General features: G+C 46.6%; 1 protein-coding gene across 2 annotated transcripts in view; it reads left to right on the top strand.

Annotated features, from left to right (window-relative positions):
* LOC118771972 (cyclin-dependent kinase 17-like) overlaps window positions 1-16,080 on the top strand; it is a 32,596-nt gene extending 16,516 nt beyond the window's left edge. For both annotated transcript variants that reach the window (XM_036520178.1, XM_036520179.1), the window contains exons 3-17: window positions 2,455-2,619; window positions 4,377-4,510; window positions 6,361-6,486; window positions 8,598-8,654; window positions 10,157-10,271; window positions 10,460-10,554; window positions 10,703-10,765; window positions 11,076-11,199; window positions 11,554-11,674; window positions 11,877-11,974; window positions 12,560-12,665; window positions 13,055-13,097; window positions 13,402-13,492; window positions 14,046-14,123; window positions 15,857-16,080. In XM_036520178.1, the coding sequence (XP_036376071.1) occupies window positions 2,455-2,619; window positions 4,377-4,510; window positions 6,361-6,486; window positions 8,598-8,654; window positions 10,157-10,271; window positions 10,460-10,554; window positions 10,703-10,765; window positions 11,076-11,199; window positions 11,554-11,674; window positions 11,877-11,974; window positions 12,560-12,665; window positions 13,055-13,097; window positions 13,402-13,492; window positions 14,046-14,123; window positions 15,857-15,894 (1,454 nt within the window). In that variant the 3' untranslated portion in view covers window positions 15,895-16,080. The remainder of the gene's footprint in view (window positions 1-2,454; window positions 2,620-4,376; window positions 4,511-6,360; window positions 6,487-8,597; window positions 8,655-10,156; window positions 10,272-10,459; window positions 10,555-10,702; window positions 10,766-11,075; window positions 11,200-11,553; window positions 11,675-11,876; window positions 11,975-12,559; window positions 12,666-13,054; window positions 13,098-13,401; window positions 13,493-14,045; window positions 14,124-15,856) is intronic.
* The last annotated feature ends 495 nt before the right edge of the window (window positions 16,081-16,575 follow it).

Here is a 16,575-nt window from a genome sequence, read left to right as displayed (position 1 = left end):
TGTGACACTGCCACTGTGACTCAGCCCGGGGGATTGTCCGTTAGGTTGTCCTGCGCGATCCACCTCCGTACGCTGCTGTAACTCGGCGGATCCTCGGGGTCATTAGCGCCAGCCCACAGCGTGCCCACACCTCACAGCGAGGTCCCTGCGGTGTGGTTGCTTGGCAACTGAGCCCTTGATATCACTGGGGTCCCTGCAGACCCCAGAATCCACAGCGACGCTGAGTCCCACACTCAGGAAGAGAGCAGGGAGAGACTTTAGAGCAGCTGGTCTCGCACACACTCGCGCTCACGCTCACACTCACACACAGAGGATGCTCAGCTGGTTAATACGCTTATGCACTGCAGTCTTAAGTTCCTCTGTGACTGGTGGCGTTTGCTACAAGTTTCCATGGTGTTTGCAGACATTGCCATGGTGTTCGCTGCTGGACACGATCTCAGACGTTTCTCCTTGTGTTCTATAATGCATCTATCTCTTGCTCATCATCATTCCCTCTCCCTGTCTCCACCTTTGTCTGCCTGTTTCTCCCTCTCTCCCATCCTTCATCCCTTCATCACTTCCTTCTCTTCTCTCTAGCTTCTTCGCTGTCACAGCTTTCTTTTCTTCCATCCTGCTCTCTCCCTCGTCATCGGATGGCTGAATGGGCTGTAGTGTAGCGTAATGAGAAGGAGAAGGGCTTGTAAGTGAAAGGTTGCCGGTTCGATTCCCTGCTGGGGCACTGCTGCTGTACCCTCAGGCAAGGTACTTAACCCAGAACTGCCTCAGTAAATATCCGACTACATAAATGGATAACGTAAAATTTATAATGAATTTATGTCGCTCTGGATAAGAGCGTCTGCTAGATGACAATAATGTAATTTAATAACGTAATGAACGGTTCCAGTATTAAGTTATATTTTCCACAGCTCCCTTACAGCAGAGACCTGCTGAGAGTAGTTCATGCGGTTTCCCAGGGATGCAGGCTGGGTCCTGCTGCGTTCAGCTGGGGTTCAGACCAATGCGGTGCGTCCACACCGGCAGGCCATGACAGTTAGAGAAACACCTGTAGAAATCGGAGGTCTCAGCCTGAGACATAGTGGAGGGGCCCACCTGTCACTCTCGTTTATGCTACACAGCAATATTACAACCCACTTGTTACACTGAAATGAGAGCACCGTCCACTTCTAATTAAAATGCATATTTCTTTTTGGATGTTCTGCAGTTTCACAGTTTGGTAATAGCCTTACGGACGGCGAGGATGCTGTTTGCCAGCTTGCCTCTGAACAGCTTTTCATACTGTGGTGAGGTTTTAGGTGGTATGAAAATGTTTCCAGAAGAGTAACACCATTTCACTGATGGGAGGCAGTAAGTAACATGTTTGGACTGTTTAGCTGCGTCTTTATTCAAAAAGCTGATTGTGGAGCTTTTGCGAATGGAGTAGAATTAGAACACTTTGAAGTGAGTAACATATCTTGCACAGAAATCCTTTCAGATTAATTATAGCGAGCTGGATCTGGAAGCGAAACTGGACTCACAGGTCAACCAGGCACTGTCTCTGGGCAACAGAATGTCTCTCTGAGCCATCACGGTGGACTTGGGCTGATTGCGTGTCGTACTGTGGTGCTGAAGTTCATGACAGCGCTGTGTAAAGTCCATATTAAATGACCAGTCTGAAAGCCGTTTGAGAAGCTTACTGAAATGACAGATTTGGTGTCCCTGATTCCACTCGGTTAAAGCTCTCATGCTGATGGCAGGGATTGGAGTTCATCTTGGCTGTGAGCAGACTCTATTCTACTGTACACATATGATGCAAGTAGGATAACACACGCGTGCACACATGCACACCCACACACACCCACACACACAATACACACACAAACACGTGCGCATACATGTGCACAGGTCACATACACGCACACATGCTCACACACCATACATAAAAGCACATACATACACACACACACACAAATACACACATAAGCATAGTAACATAGTGTGTGTGTGTGTGTTTGTGTATGAGAGAGAATTAGACTGGTGATTGTGTGTGTGTGTGTCATTGTGTGTGTGTGTGAGAGAGAGAGCTGGAGTGGTGATTGTGTGTGTGTGTGTGTGAGAGAGAGAGTTAGACTGGTGATTGTGTGTGTGTGTGTATCAGTGTGTGTGAGAGAGAGAGAGAGAGCTGGAGTGGTCATTGTGTGTGTGTGTGTGTGTCAGTGTGTGAGAGAGAAAGAGAGCTGGAGTGGTGATTGTGTGTTTGTGTGTGTGTGTGTCAGTGTGTGTGTGTGAGAGAGAGCTGGAGTGGTGATTGTTTGTGTGTGTCAGTGTGTGAGAGAGCTGGAGTGGTGAGTGGGTTGGGGCAGGAGAGAGAGTGAGACAGTGAGAGGGAAAGTGTTGCTGCTGTTTGAGCTCTTTGTTTTCTCCTCTCCTCAGTGTGTGCGGTGTTTGATTGGCTGAGTGACGCTGTTTTTTTCACAGAGCCCATCGTGAGGAACGGCCGCCCCCCCACCTCGCATAGCATGCACTCCTTCCTGCACCAGTACACCGGCTCCTTCAAGAAGACGCCCCTGCGCCGCCCCCACAGCGTCATCGGGGGCAGCCTGGGCTCCTTCATGGCCATGCCCCGCAACGGCAGCCGATTGGGTGAGATTCAGGGGGCTGGGATCTCCTGTATACTCGCTACCTCTCTACCTCACACCCTACACCCTATACCCTATATTCCTCTACCTCAAACACTACACCCTACAGACTCTAAACCCTATAGTCTATACCCTAAATTTCTCTACCTCACACCCTACACCCTGCACTTTTTAAGCAATAAGCCCCAAGAGGCCGTAGGTTATGGGTATTATACAACAGCTAATTTGCAATTTGCAGTCTCAAGTAATGCTGAACTCAGAACAGCTTTGGAGTTGAACTTTATAGGAATTCATTCACCAGGGACAGCACTAGTGTATGGGGTAGTGCCGTACCTGTGTTTGTGTGTGTGTGTGTGTGTGTGTGTGTGTGTGTGTGTGTGTGTCAGGGATGAGAGGCTGAGGGAATGGAGCAATACACACAGAAGGGCTGGGGCAGTAGAACAGAAGGCTGGGGCAATAGAACAGAAGGCTGGGGCAATAGAACAGAAGGGCTGGGGCAATAGAACAGAAGGCTGGGGCAATAGAACAGAAGGCTGGGGCAGTAGAACAGAAGGCTGGGGCAGTAGAACAGAAGGCTGGGGCAGTAGAACAGAAGACTGGGGCAATAGAACAGAAGGGCTGGGGCAATAGACTTAGAGGAGGCGGGGAAATGGCTGTAGAAGGTTTGGAGTCTGCTCTCTAAACACTATTTAGAATCTTGCAGCTACATCATTTCCTCTCTTCTCTTAAGAGAGTGTGCTTTCCTATGCAGCTTGTTATTTTTGCCACCACTAGAAGCTAAAAGTAAGTGTGTGTGTGTGTGTGTGTGTGTGTGTGTGTGTGTGTGTGTGTGTGTGTGTGTGCGCGTGTGTGTGTGTGTGTGTGTGTGTGTGCGCACACTGCTTCTCTTGGCTTGCACTCTCCTCTGAAAGATCTCATTCATCATTTCCATCAGATACAAACTTGTACACACGCACACACTGGCATTCCCACAAACCCACGTACTCGTACACAACAAACAGTGACACACTCATACTCTCACACGCTTTCTGAAAGAGACCCGCTGTTCTGGGGCTGATGTAACCCCTCAGAAATCCCATTGACATCTGCCAGCAGCACCCAGAAATGCCCCATTGTGTTGGACTGCAGGGTACAAGTGGAGAGTCCTTCCTTTGAGCTGTACTTCATTCCTCTATCACTCCCAGTATTAACACTTCATCATTCGTCATTACTAAAAGGTATAATTAGTCCAGCACTCAAAGTGTTAAATACTTTTTTTCTGAATGGCAGTTATGCTCTGATATCGCCATGGTAATATCCTCAGCCGAAGCAGTCATAAGGTATATAAGCCTCATAAACCTGCTGGGGAGATGGAGCAGAGATGATTGCAGTCCAGCAGTCACATGTCTAGAGATCATTTTAGGTCACGTTCAAGTGATGAGTCTGGGTTTCATTCACCCATTCTTCCATCCTGCTCTCTCCCTCTCTCCCTCCTCATCGGACGGCTGAATGGGCTGTAGTGTAGCATAGTGGTAAGGGGCAGGGCTTGTAGTCACCAAAGGGTTGTTAGTTCTGTTCCCCACTGGGGCGCTGCTGCTGTACCCGCGGGGAAGGTACTTACCCCACAATTGCCACAGTAAATATCCAGCTGTATAAGTGGATCACATGTGAATACTGGAACCTGTGTAAGTCAGTCTGGGTAAGAGCGCCAGCGAAATGCCTGTAATGTAATTTAATGTCTGCCTTACGTCCTGATCTCTGATGCCCTGTCCTCCTCCGCAGACATTGTGCACGAGAACCTGAAGATGGGCTCGGACGGGGAGAGCGACCAGGCGTCAGGGACGTCATCCGACGAGGTCCAGTCCCCCATGGGCGTGTGCCTGAGGAACAGGACCAACCGCCGAATCTCCATGGAGGTGGGTCACTCTGCCCCCCCCCCACCTCTGGGGGTGAAACAGTCTGCCTTTTTAAGAGTTCTTACAGACGTTACTGTACGTTTGTTAAAAGGGTGACTCAAAACTGCGTGGAATGTTGGCAGTTGCACTTTGTGCCCTCTTGGGGGATGTTGCTTGTTCTTTTATCCGCACAGGTACAAAGAGAACCGTGACAGAAACCGCCAAGTTGACATTAATTCCACAAATTAATTTATTAATCACTGAGGTGCACTGCCACTCTCTGGAGTTCTCATATTCTTATACTGTCTTACAGTCTTTTACTGTCTTAACGCCTACTTACAAGCTAGTGAGTGGGCGTTACTAGCAACGCCCCTGAGACACAAGCAAGGGCTGATGATGTTACTGTGTGCTTTAACCAGGCTTGGGTGAAGACATCCCTACCAGCTTCTGTGAACACAGCCCAGCTTCCCATTTTTATCACAGCATTTGTTTGGTGCTACGCTCATGTTTGAATCTGCCACGTGGGTGTGTGTTGGAAAGAGAGGATGGGTTAGATGGCTGCTGTTTAGAGCGTTCTGAATACCACTGTCACCGATGGAACTGTGAAAGCATCACCTGTCACCTTTTCAGGAGAGTGTGTAGTGTGTCTGTATCAGGGTGGTGAGTGTGTGCTTTCTGTATCAGGGTAGAGAGTGTGTTGTCTGTTTGTGTGTCAGGGTGTAGAGTGTGTTGTGTGTCTGTATCAGGGTGGAGAGTGTGTGTTCTCTGTAGCAGGGTGGAGAGTGTGTGCTCTCTGTAGCAGGAAGAAGTATGTTTTGCGTGTCAGGGTGGGGAGTGTGTTGTGTGTCTGTATCAGGGTGGTGAGTGTGTGCTCTCTGTAGCAGGGTAGAGAGTGTGTTGTGTGTCTGTATCAGGGTGGAGAGTGTGTGCTCTCTGTAGCAGGGTGGAGAGTGTGTGCTCTCTGTAGCAGGGTGGGGAGTGTGTTGTGTGTCTATATCAGGGTAGTGAGTGTGTGCTCTCTGTAGCAGGGTGGGGAGTGCGTTGTGTGTCTGTATGAGGATGGAGAGTGTGTGTTCTCTGTGTCTGTGTTAGAGGTGTGTGTCAGGGTCTGTGTGTTGGTGCTGTGTGTTGCAGGTCAGGTCTCTGAGGAAATGGCTGCGCGGTAGCGTCACTGCAGCCCTTGGCTGTTAAAGTATGTTGCCTCATGCTAAACCACTTCCTCTTCAGCAGCTGCGTATGTGTGTTTTGCTGTTTAAATAGAAGGGTCCGACTGTGGTCTGTGTGTGTGTGTGTGTGGGAGAGAGAGAGAGGGAGAGAGGGAGAGAGAGAGAGACCATTACCGCAGCCCTGCCTCTCTGCCTCACAGTTTATAGAAGTTTGTGTTGCCAAAAGCATGTACCTGTACCTCAGTAAGCCAATAACAATAACTATAAATTAAATAATGACAAGAAATTATATAATAAAAACTTATGCAAAAAACTCTGAGGTCAAATAAGAATAAAGTAATATCAAATAGTTAAGATGAACAGGCAATATTTCAGCCCTGAATCAGGTTAGTGCTGCTCAAGACAAATATTGGACATGGTTGTGAATGTGAGTGAGTTTCTCATCCTGGCAAGATGGACTGTGTACAGCTGTACAGGTGTACAGGTAGCAGGCTGAATGTGGCTCTGATGATGATCCATACAGGTGAAATGTGAGTTTGAGGTAAAATGAACAGTGCAACTGTGATGAAATATGGCCTCGGCAAAAAAGAGTTTTCAAGAAAGATAGCTGTATGAGGCAAACATATATTGATTGTCAAAATGCAGCTTTCAACAATAGCTGTACCTGAGTGTGTGTGTGTGCACGCGTATGTGTGTGTTTTACAGGATCTGAACAAGCGTCTGTCTCTGCCGGCCGATATCCGGATTCCTGACGATTATCTGGAGAAGCTGCAGCTGAACAGCCTCCGCTTCGACCAGCCCCTGAGCCGGCGCTCACGCAGGGCATCACTGGTGAGTGTGCCCCGCCCTCTCCACACTGCCCCGCCCTCTCCACACTGCTCCGCCCCCTCCATGGTGCTCCGCCCCTCAACAGTGCCCTGCCCACACACAAACTGCTACGCCCACAGTCACACTGCCCCACAGACACACCCACATTCTGCACCCACGGTCACTCTACCCCACTTGCCCTCACATGTAATGGATCTTTAGGATCTTTATCTATTAGGATCCATTCAATGAAGTTGCTGACATCAAAACCTTGATAAGGCAGCAAAAGTAAATTTAAGAACGCAGGTTACATGTGGTATTTGGATTCTGTCGTACTTTGTAGGCTTTCACTGTTATGGAAAATTACTTCGGACCATGCACTCATATTTTTTATTCCTTTCCTTTAGCATTCACAGCAGACTAATGTGTCTGCCTACTGGAGGGAAAAATCACGGAGGGAAAATTGTGATCACCGCTGTTAAGATGGTTATTTAATTAACACCTAAAGGGATAAAAGTGGGAGAGGTTTGCCAGCGGACAGAGCTTACAATACTTGAATAAGAGCATGTTGGCAATTTGCTCTTGGTTCCAGCAGGATAATGGATTTCCGGAACACAGAATACTGAAACACATTTAATAAGGGCTCTTCAGGATGTACATTAGCAGTGAGGGTATCTGACCAAAAGAAGGATGTGATCGGTTATCTCCAATATTACTCTGCACTATGAAACAATCAAGGGAATCACTGCTGCCACTTTAATAATTGTATTTATATAGCACTTTGAGGAAGATAATATGTAATTAAAAATACAGTAAAGTCAAATTAAATCCGTAATAAAAATTAATATACTGGTGAAAATGCATCCTAAACTTTCAGCTGTGTTTTGAAGATGTCGGCTGATGGCAGAGGTCTGATGTATTGTGATAGTCTTCCACAGCTTTCGGGTGTAAAAAGCAAAGTTCTCTCCCTCTTTTCAGTTCTGTCTTTTCTGATGTCCCACTCAGGTGTAAAAGCGCAAGAACTGATGCATTAATTGCATCTGTACTCAGTCGGAGTGCATGTGCTGCCTTCGCCAGAGCGGTCTCTGTGCTATGATACGAACGAAAATCAGTTTTTGCTTGGGAGTAAGCCAGTAAGATGATTAAACCCAATTCATATGTATATAGCTCGTATCATTATTTGTATGAAACATATTCATTTGCAAACTTTAGGTGAATGGAAGAGAATGATATAGAATGATGCATTTTGGTTAACTGTTCTTTATTTAATCTGTAGCATTAATCCAATCACTCTGGAAGGTACTAACAGATTCAGAAAATATTTTCAGTGGGAAAAGATATCCATACACAGCAAAAGGCTGGTATCTGCTGCTGCAAGCCAACAACATACCATACAGCACAGTGGATCCACTGCTATAGGCAGAATTAGCCAATCATACACCACACAGCATAGTGGATCCACTGCTATAGGCAGAATTAGCCTATCACATACCACACAGCACAGTGGATCCATTGCTATAGTCAGAGCCAGCCAATCACATATTAAACAAGCTAAAACAATATACTCCTTGTACGACATTTGTTTTCAAGATATTCATAACATTTCCATTTTTATGTTATCAGTCTGATGGAATACGGGGAAGATGTGTTAAATAAGCAGCTTAGGGTTTTTATTTCTGGTGTTGTGGCAGTTGTTGTGTTGGAAAACGTGTGGCACTATGAGGAGATGGTACACCGTGTCCCGCATTGTCTCCCCTGCTTTCCTTTTCTCTCTCCCTCTCTCTCTCCTTGTTGCCATATTTTGCATTTGAATTGCCTGCCTCTGTCTGCTCTTGCTGCTCCTCATTTTGCCCCCCTGGCTTTCCCCTCATGGTGCCTGTCTGCAAAAGACAGTGAAATAGCACCCCCTGCTGGGCAGTGAAATGCACTACCACCCTGTCTTCACTTGTCAGATGACCTGTCCACATGACAAATTACTCTGAGCAAAAATGAAATTAGTTCCAAATATCTGTGGTGGTGAGCACATCGCAGACGCGTGTTACACTGTGATAAGCGTTAGTTCTGTGGATACCACCCTGTCTGGCCCTGAAAGGAACAGTGCGCTTGTTAATTCTGCTCTTTCTTTTGTGTTTTAGTCAGAGATTGGATTCGGGAAGCTGGAGACCTACATCAAGCTAGACAAGCTGGGAGAGGTCAGATTGTCCAGCTGTGTCCTACTGCCGCACACACACCTGTACATTACCTGCAACACACACACACACCTGTACATTACCTGCAACACACACACACACACACACACATGTACATTACCTGCAACACACACACACACACACCTGTACTTCACCTGCAACACACACACACACACACACACACACCTGTACATTACCTGCAACACACACACACACACACACACACCTGTACATTACCTGCAACACACACACACACACACCTGTACTTCACCTGCAACACACACACACACACACACACCTGTACATTACCTGCAACACACACACACACACACCTGTACTTCACCTGCAACACACACACACACACACCTGTACTTCACCTGCAACACACACACACACCTGTACTTCACCTGCAACACACACACGCACCTGTTCTTCACCTACAAAACACACACACACACACACACATACACACACACCTGTACTTCACCTGCAACACACACAGACCTGTACTTCACCTGCAGCACACACACACACTCCTGTACCTTACCTGCAATGTATGCACATATGCATTCCATCTGTGGAACACACACACTCACCTGTACTTCACCTGAAAAGCACACACACTCACCCACACTTCACCTGCAAGGCACACCAGTCACGTGTACTTCACACACTTATATGTACTTACATTTCCATGTAAACTTATGTATGTATGCAGCAGACACTCGAGGCAAAATAGTGCGTATAAGAAGCACAAACATCAGCATTAAAACAGGAATAAGCAAGCAACAATGTGAAAGAGTTTATAGTACATTTACAGGGCGACAGTTACGAATCTTAGCCTGTAGAATAAACAGTCCTAGTCTATTCAAGTCTATCCAAGTGTGAAATGGTTTAATGCTCTTAGCAACGTGATGCATTTATTTGGAAGTAGCTCTGGGAAAGAGCGTCTGCTAAATGAAGTTATGTAATGTAATGGGAAGAGGAAAGAAGAGTGCTCATTGGCTGAGCATTATGGATCAGTTAAAGTGGTTCGGTGTACCGTGAGGTCAGGCAGGCAGGTGTGAAAGCACAAGGGCCTGGCCCTTTAAAGAGCACCTACCTGTCAAATGAGGGCTTGTTGTGCCTCAGGATAGATATGTGAGTTAAATGTCAAGCAGCAGCGAGGCTGCTCCAGATCATTTAAAATCAGTGTTAATACAGACAACGGGTTGCAGTGTAGCATAGTGGTAGGGAGCAGGGCTTGTAACCAAAATTGTTGCTGGTTCAATTCGCCATTGGGGCACTGCTGCTGTGCCCTTGGGCCACGTGCTTAACCCAGAATTGCCTCTGTAAATATCTAGCTGTATAAATGAATAACATGTAAAAGTAGTAACCTATGCAAGTCTATCTGGATAAGAGTGTTGGCTAAATGACAGTAATGCAATGCAATGTAATGCAATGTAATGTAATGTAATGTAATAATAATATAAGGTGAGGTGAAGCTCCTCCCTCTCTGTCTGCAGGGGACGTACGCCACTGTCTTTAAGGGGAGGAGCAAGCTGACAGACAACCTGGTGGCGCTGAAGGAGATTCGGCTGGAGCACGAGGAGGGGGCCCCCTGCACCGCCATCCGGGAAGGTGAGGGGGGTGACCTCACCTGCACACCTCGCACGCCCATCTCACCTGTCACCTGTCACAAGCTCGTCTTTTATCTGTCAGTGCTGCAAGCAGTGTGAGCCCTTTACCTGCTCCCACACGCTGCCACCTGATCCCGTCCTGACGAGTCTCGACAGAACCTGACCTTTCTGTCTCTCTCTTCCTGCCAGTGTCACTGCTAAAGGACCTGAAGCACGCCAACATCGTGACGCTGCACGACATCGTCCACACAGACAAGTCCCTGACACTGGTCTTTGAATACCTGGTGAGAAGCACGTCACCCCCCATCTTCTTCCAGTTTATTGGCCATTACAGGGGGAGGGGCTTCATGCATGCACACAAGTCTGATTGGCTGTATGTATACATGGTTCCTTATGAAGTAATTTCCTGTCTGACACAAATTTCCTGTGCAGGACAAGGACCTGAAGCAGTACATGGATGACTGTGGGAACATCATGAGCATGCACAATGTGAAGGTAGGTCATGCCAATCGAGCAGCGGCCGTAACAGAATTACGGCAGGGCTTTTAGTACATTACTGCATGGCTGTAACGGCATTACTGCAAAGCCATAATGACAACACTAAAGAGTTGTGACAACATCAGAGCTGTAATAGCATCACCACTTGGCTGTAATGACAGGTATGTTTTGAATATCATTTGAATATGGTTGCCATTTGTCATGTGTTGTGTGGTAGGTACCCAAAAACAAAATAAAAAAGTGGATGATCCTGGAATTTCCCAGAATCCATCTGAGTTCTTTGTGTTTCTTTCTCTCTGCGCTTCAGATCTTCCTGCTCCAGATCCTTCGGGGTCTGGCCTACTGCCACCGGCGGAAGGTGCTTCACCGAGACCTGAAGCCTCAGAACCTGCTCATCAACGACAGGGGAGAGCTCAAACTGGCCGACTTTGGTGAGGGACCCCACAGAGACCCCCCCCTCCCCAGTTTCAGCACCATGGCTCACCTTTCATATAGTGACTGGAATTAGGGTTAGGGTTGCCTGATCCTGGATCAGTGCGTGAAGTCATGTTGAGAGTAGTAAAAGGCACACGAAACAAAGCAAACACCTAAACTTTTAAGTAAGAGGGCACAGGCAGTGCTGGCCTTAAGCAGGGAAATTTGAGAGTGGACTTCAGCCTCCATAACTGGCCTGTGTCTCCCACACTAAACTACATGGTAGAATTGTTTCTTCTGCACACATACTCAGCAGCGCCAGTGAGACACAAGTGAAGTCTTTTTCTTTTCTTTTTTTTTTTTTTGTCCAGGTTTGGCCCGGGCCAAGTCCGTTCCCACGAAGACGTATTCCAACGAGGTGGTGACACTGTGGTACCGCCCCCCAGACGTCCTCTTGGGCTCCTCCGAGTATTCCACCCAGATTGACATGTGGTGAGAGATCCATCCTCAGTTACATGACTCTGATGGGTTAACTGAGGGTTTAGTGCCTCTTGGTTGGTCGACACATTTTGTTCGGTTTTTCTTCATGTCCAACTCACAGCTAAAAGATCTTCAGGGTGTGTCCTCTATCCTGTGTGTAGTGAAGCAGTCCTGCTCCAGGTCACATGACTGGTGACACTGTCTCTGCTTTCAGGGGAGTGGGGTGCATCTTTTACGAAATGGCTTCGGGCAGGCCCCTGTTCCCTGGGTCCACTGTGGATGACGAGCTGCACCTGGTCTTCAGAATGCTCGGTGAGTTCTGCCGTGGTCACAGGTCAAAGGTCACAGCTGCGGTCTCTCAGGTCAAAGAGACTACATACATGCGGCAAACTGTGTGAGCCGCAGGTTCAGTATGAAATGCTAAAACTCCAGAGCTCAACAGAGTGAGCAGACTGAGAATTAGAATAGGTGGATTACAGCATAAATTAAAGGCGATGACATGTGTGGAGTAATTTCAAGGACCTACTTCCAGAACTCTAAAACACAAGGTGTCCTTCTGTTTTCCTCAAGCATGTATCATTACTGAAGTTGTTTTTAGTTTCACTTGTTTTACACAGCTGATAATTAATTGGTAGTATTTGTAAATGTCATGTTTTCTAATTATCTTTTCATGTGAATGATTAAGAGGCAGGCATTCTCTCCCTCACTATGAAGACCCATGTTAGCTCATTTTGAGCTCCCCAGGCTTATCAGGCAGGCTTTAACGCCCCCTGGTGTACCTGAGAGGGATCACACCTTATTTCCAACTGACCCAGTGTTAAATATAGGGAGCACATTGACTATGTGTTAACTGAAAAGACCACACTCACTCACTGTTAATTTTTTTTTCCACTGCAGGCACTCCCACAGAGGAGACATGGCCAGGGATAACCTCCATTGAAGAATTTAAATCTTACAACTTCCCTAAATACAAAGCCCAGCCCCTCATCAACCATGCACCAAGGTATGTGCGTGAGTGTGAGAGGGAGAGATACACACACACACACACACGTGTATGTACACAGTCATGCACACCATATATGCTCACGTACACACACATATGTACACCTACCCACATTAAGCAGCACTCACACATACACACACATACACACAAGTTGCATCTGAAACCTGAAAAAAATATAATTGAGGTATGGAATAAAATATTGTGACTACATATGTAGTCTGTTTACAGTGTGACATGACCTTCATCTTCCTGTTTTGGGACTGAGTACACAGCCAGTCGTGATAGTACTGACACCGGTCCCTCTTTTTCTCATTCTTTCTCCATCCCTCCACCCCGTCTCTCTTTCTCTGTTTTTACTTCTCTCTCCCTCTCTCTTCACCCCTTCACAGGCTGGACACTGAGGGGATTGACCTCTTACTAATGTTTTTAAAAGTAAGTTTTACACGCCTGACTTCAGTCACTTTCAGCTGTCTCAGGAACTGTGCTTTCATATTCTCGTGTTTTCTCACAGGACATTCCCACATTCAGACATGTTCATGTTCCTCGCTGGAACAGGACCAAAACTGACCAAGAGGATGCAGACCAGCCATTTCCCTGTTTAGCGAACTAATTATACAGTATTGAATGTATTTACTTTCAGAATTGAAGTTGAATTTGGACGTTGTCACAGTTTATTTAGCTTGGGTGACATATTAGATGTATGTTTATGATTTGCTCCCTGTTTTTTCCCCCCAAGTATGAGTCCAAGAAAAGGATCTCAGCGGATGAGTCCATGAAGCAGCCTTACTTCAAGAGCCTTGGAATGCGGGTACACACGCTGCCAGAGAGTGAGTGTCTGGAGCTGGACTACAGAGTCACCGGGGCCCGGGGCTTTGAGGCCTAGCAGTAGGCTTCACTGTGGATTGAGAGTCAGTGCTCACTTGATCCAGAATGCTATGGTTAAACCGAATGCAGTGCACTCCACCCCAATCAGCAGCTAGAAGACCTGACGTATTCCAGAAATCTCAAAAAGGGTTCTGGCTGAGTCCGGCATGCGGACATGCACACACACACACACACACACACACACACACACACACACAGATGTATACACACAGGCCTGGCGCCAGGAGAAAATACAGAGGGGTACAGCTGCAATCCACGGGGGGCACAAAACAGTCACATCTTAAAAAAACGTAATAAATACTATGCAGACATTTGGATATATGGAGACAACTGGGGGTGCACTGAGGTCTGTCTGGGGGTGCAGTGCACCCCTAAGTATCCCCAGAGCACCTGGCCTGTATTCACATACATGTGTTTGGAGTCTTCCTGAAGTATTGTGCGGGCATGGAGTTTTAGTTTGTTCACAATCTCACGCAATTCTCTGTTCCCCTACAGATGTGTCAATATTCACACTGAAGGAGATCCAGCTGCAAAGAGACCCAGGCTACAGGAGCACATCCTACCCAGAAACAGGTGTGTGGCTACCTGGGAGAACAGTGTCTGTCTCAGCTGTTCTCCACACGCAGTGCCCATGTCCTGCCAGCAGAGGGCAACGTGACCAGAGGGTAGATGTACCTGCCTCAAGGACAATAAGGAGCCAGTGCTAGAGGTTGTGCTCTGGTCTGGTCATGTGGATATTTTATGTCTGCAGCTAATGTATTTACATATATTTTCACATTTGTATATATTAAATATGTTTACATGAAATCGCTAATTCAGACAGGCCTAAACAAGACTAGAATAAGTTAGTAGACTAATGCCTCATAGCATGCTTCTGTGATGCCTGTGAGCATTATCAGTGAGGCTTGTCAGTAAAACTGATCTGGATGCAATCACAAAAGCTCACAAAAGCAAGAACGAAAGCTCACCATGAGTGTGGCAGTAAACCAGATCAGTAAATCAGCAGTTTGAAAGTTTGTTCCACTTGATATTGGTGGCTGTCTTAGGCAGCCCAAGTACTGATCTTTTTCGGATTGGACCACCATTCACCAGTAAAAGGTGGTCTTTACCTCTTTAACTGCTAGGTTGTGGTCATGTTATTTAGCTTGAATGTAGATATCATGTTTGCATGCTGGAGTAAATCTTTCTCTCTCAGTTATGTGTTTAATGCGCCTTGTACTACTTAGCTAGCTGGTAAGCTAATTTTAGGAGTGGAAGGATTTGTGTACCGTGATTACCTAGCAACCGTGTTTATACTGGGTTTGGTGTTTCCGGCCTCACAGTAGTGTGTTTGAGTTCGAAAGTGGCAGGCAGAAATTTTTCCCCAACCACCACTGTGGTTTTCTCTCTTCCTTCATGCACATAAGTATGAAGAATTTGTCAGTGGTAATCTGCCGGGACCATGTGTGAAGATTTTAAATGATTTTGGGTTCAGGCTGGACAACAGCACAAAGAACGCTCATCTGGCTCGGGTTAAGGTTAGGCTATGTTTTCACAGGGTCTGGTCAGTTTCACGCTTGACATTTATACCAATGCCATGCCCTACCTGAGGATCTCTGTCTCTCAATTCTGTACAGTTCAGTTTGCTTTATGGGAAGCCTGCACTTGGTCAGGATTTGACTCTGCTATATATCTCTGATAGTGAGAAGGTAGTGAAGAGACGTCCCAAATATGAGCTTTCCTTTTGTTCTGGTTTGAGCATTGTGTGTATTTGGAGATTTTACAAGGTTAGGGTGTTTGAAAACTAGCTGACTGGGAAGACCCCTTTCAAGTTTCAGATCTTGGGCTTACAGTGCATTAAATTCTGGTGCATCCAGAAATTTAGCATCCATTTTTGGAAATGTGAGTGGAAACTACAGAACAGTAGAATCTAAATGCATTATTTAGAGTTTGACTTGGTACACATTTCTACAAAATTCCCTATGGTGAGTTTCTGTTGCATGTGGGGTTTCTACCTCTCTCTCTTTCTTATACCCATGTCTCCCTCTCTCCCACACCCATGCCCCCCCCCCCCACTTGGTCTCACCCATGTGCTCCTCTCTCTTGCAATTTAAATAGTTCTTAATTGGCACCAGAAACATGTACCAGAAAATGTTAATAATAACTAATAAGCAACAATTAAAAATTACCAACAATTACACGATGCAAAAGGATATACCATAATAACTGTGTGCTACCAGTGGTACCCTAACGTAAGTAAAATTCCCTCCCTACTCTCTCTCTCTCTCTCTCTCTCTCTCTCTCTCTCTCTCTCTCTCTTTCCTCAGGAAACGGTAAGAGCAGACGGCAGAGCATGCTCTTTTAGTCTCTTACTCCGACAGTCGGGGCTGAAACGGGAGCAAGGACTTCTTTTGTGTTGAATAAACTCACCCTGCAGCCCAGAGAGGAGGAAATGCGTGTGTGTGTGTCGGGGGGGGGGGGGGTCCTTCCTTTGGAGTGTGCCCCCTTGCCCTCTCCCACATGTGGCCCCCAAACCTGAGCCCCCCCCCTCCCCCCAACCCCACCTTTTCTCGGTTTGTCACAGTGTGGGGTTCCACAGGGGGCATGCTGCCAGAGTACTTTGGAGCCCCTACTAGTGTAGGACAGAGAGAAGAGACTGACTTTGCCTTTGTAATAATTTATTTGAAAATCATCTGCTGCTAAATAACTACTGTCTGTATTTAACATGCAGTGTCAGCATATCACCTTGGTTTCCCTTGGCAACAAACCAGTTGCTACAGTTTTGTGTTATCTTGTTGTTGATGTCAGTTGCAGACGTTTAGTGCTTATCATGCACAGGAAGCTAAACTTGAATTTCCTTGCATTGCAAAATTTACGGATTTTGTTCAAACCGTTTGTTCTGGAAGGATTCTTGCCTAACTGAAAGCTGTTGAGGGACCTGAACAGTGAATGGTGTCAGATCTCTCAGAGGAAGAATATGTCAAAATGGCTGTTGTGGTAGACTCCATACTGGAGCCACTGCGGCTGCTCAGTATTGGGTCCACGC

Source organism: Megalops cyprinoides, chromosome 25 (assembly GCF_013368585.1).
Source record: "Megalops cyprinoides isolate fMegCyp1 chromosome 25, fMegCyp1.pri, whole genome shotgun sequence".
NCBI lineage: Eukaryota > Metazoa > Chordata > Actinopteri > Elopiformes > Megalopidae > Megalops > Megalops cyprinoides.
This window is presented reverse-complemented; position numbering and strand designations above follow the sequence as displayed.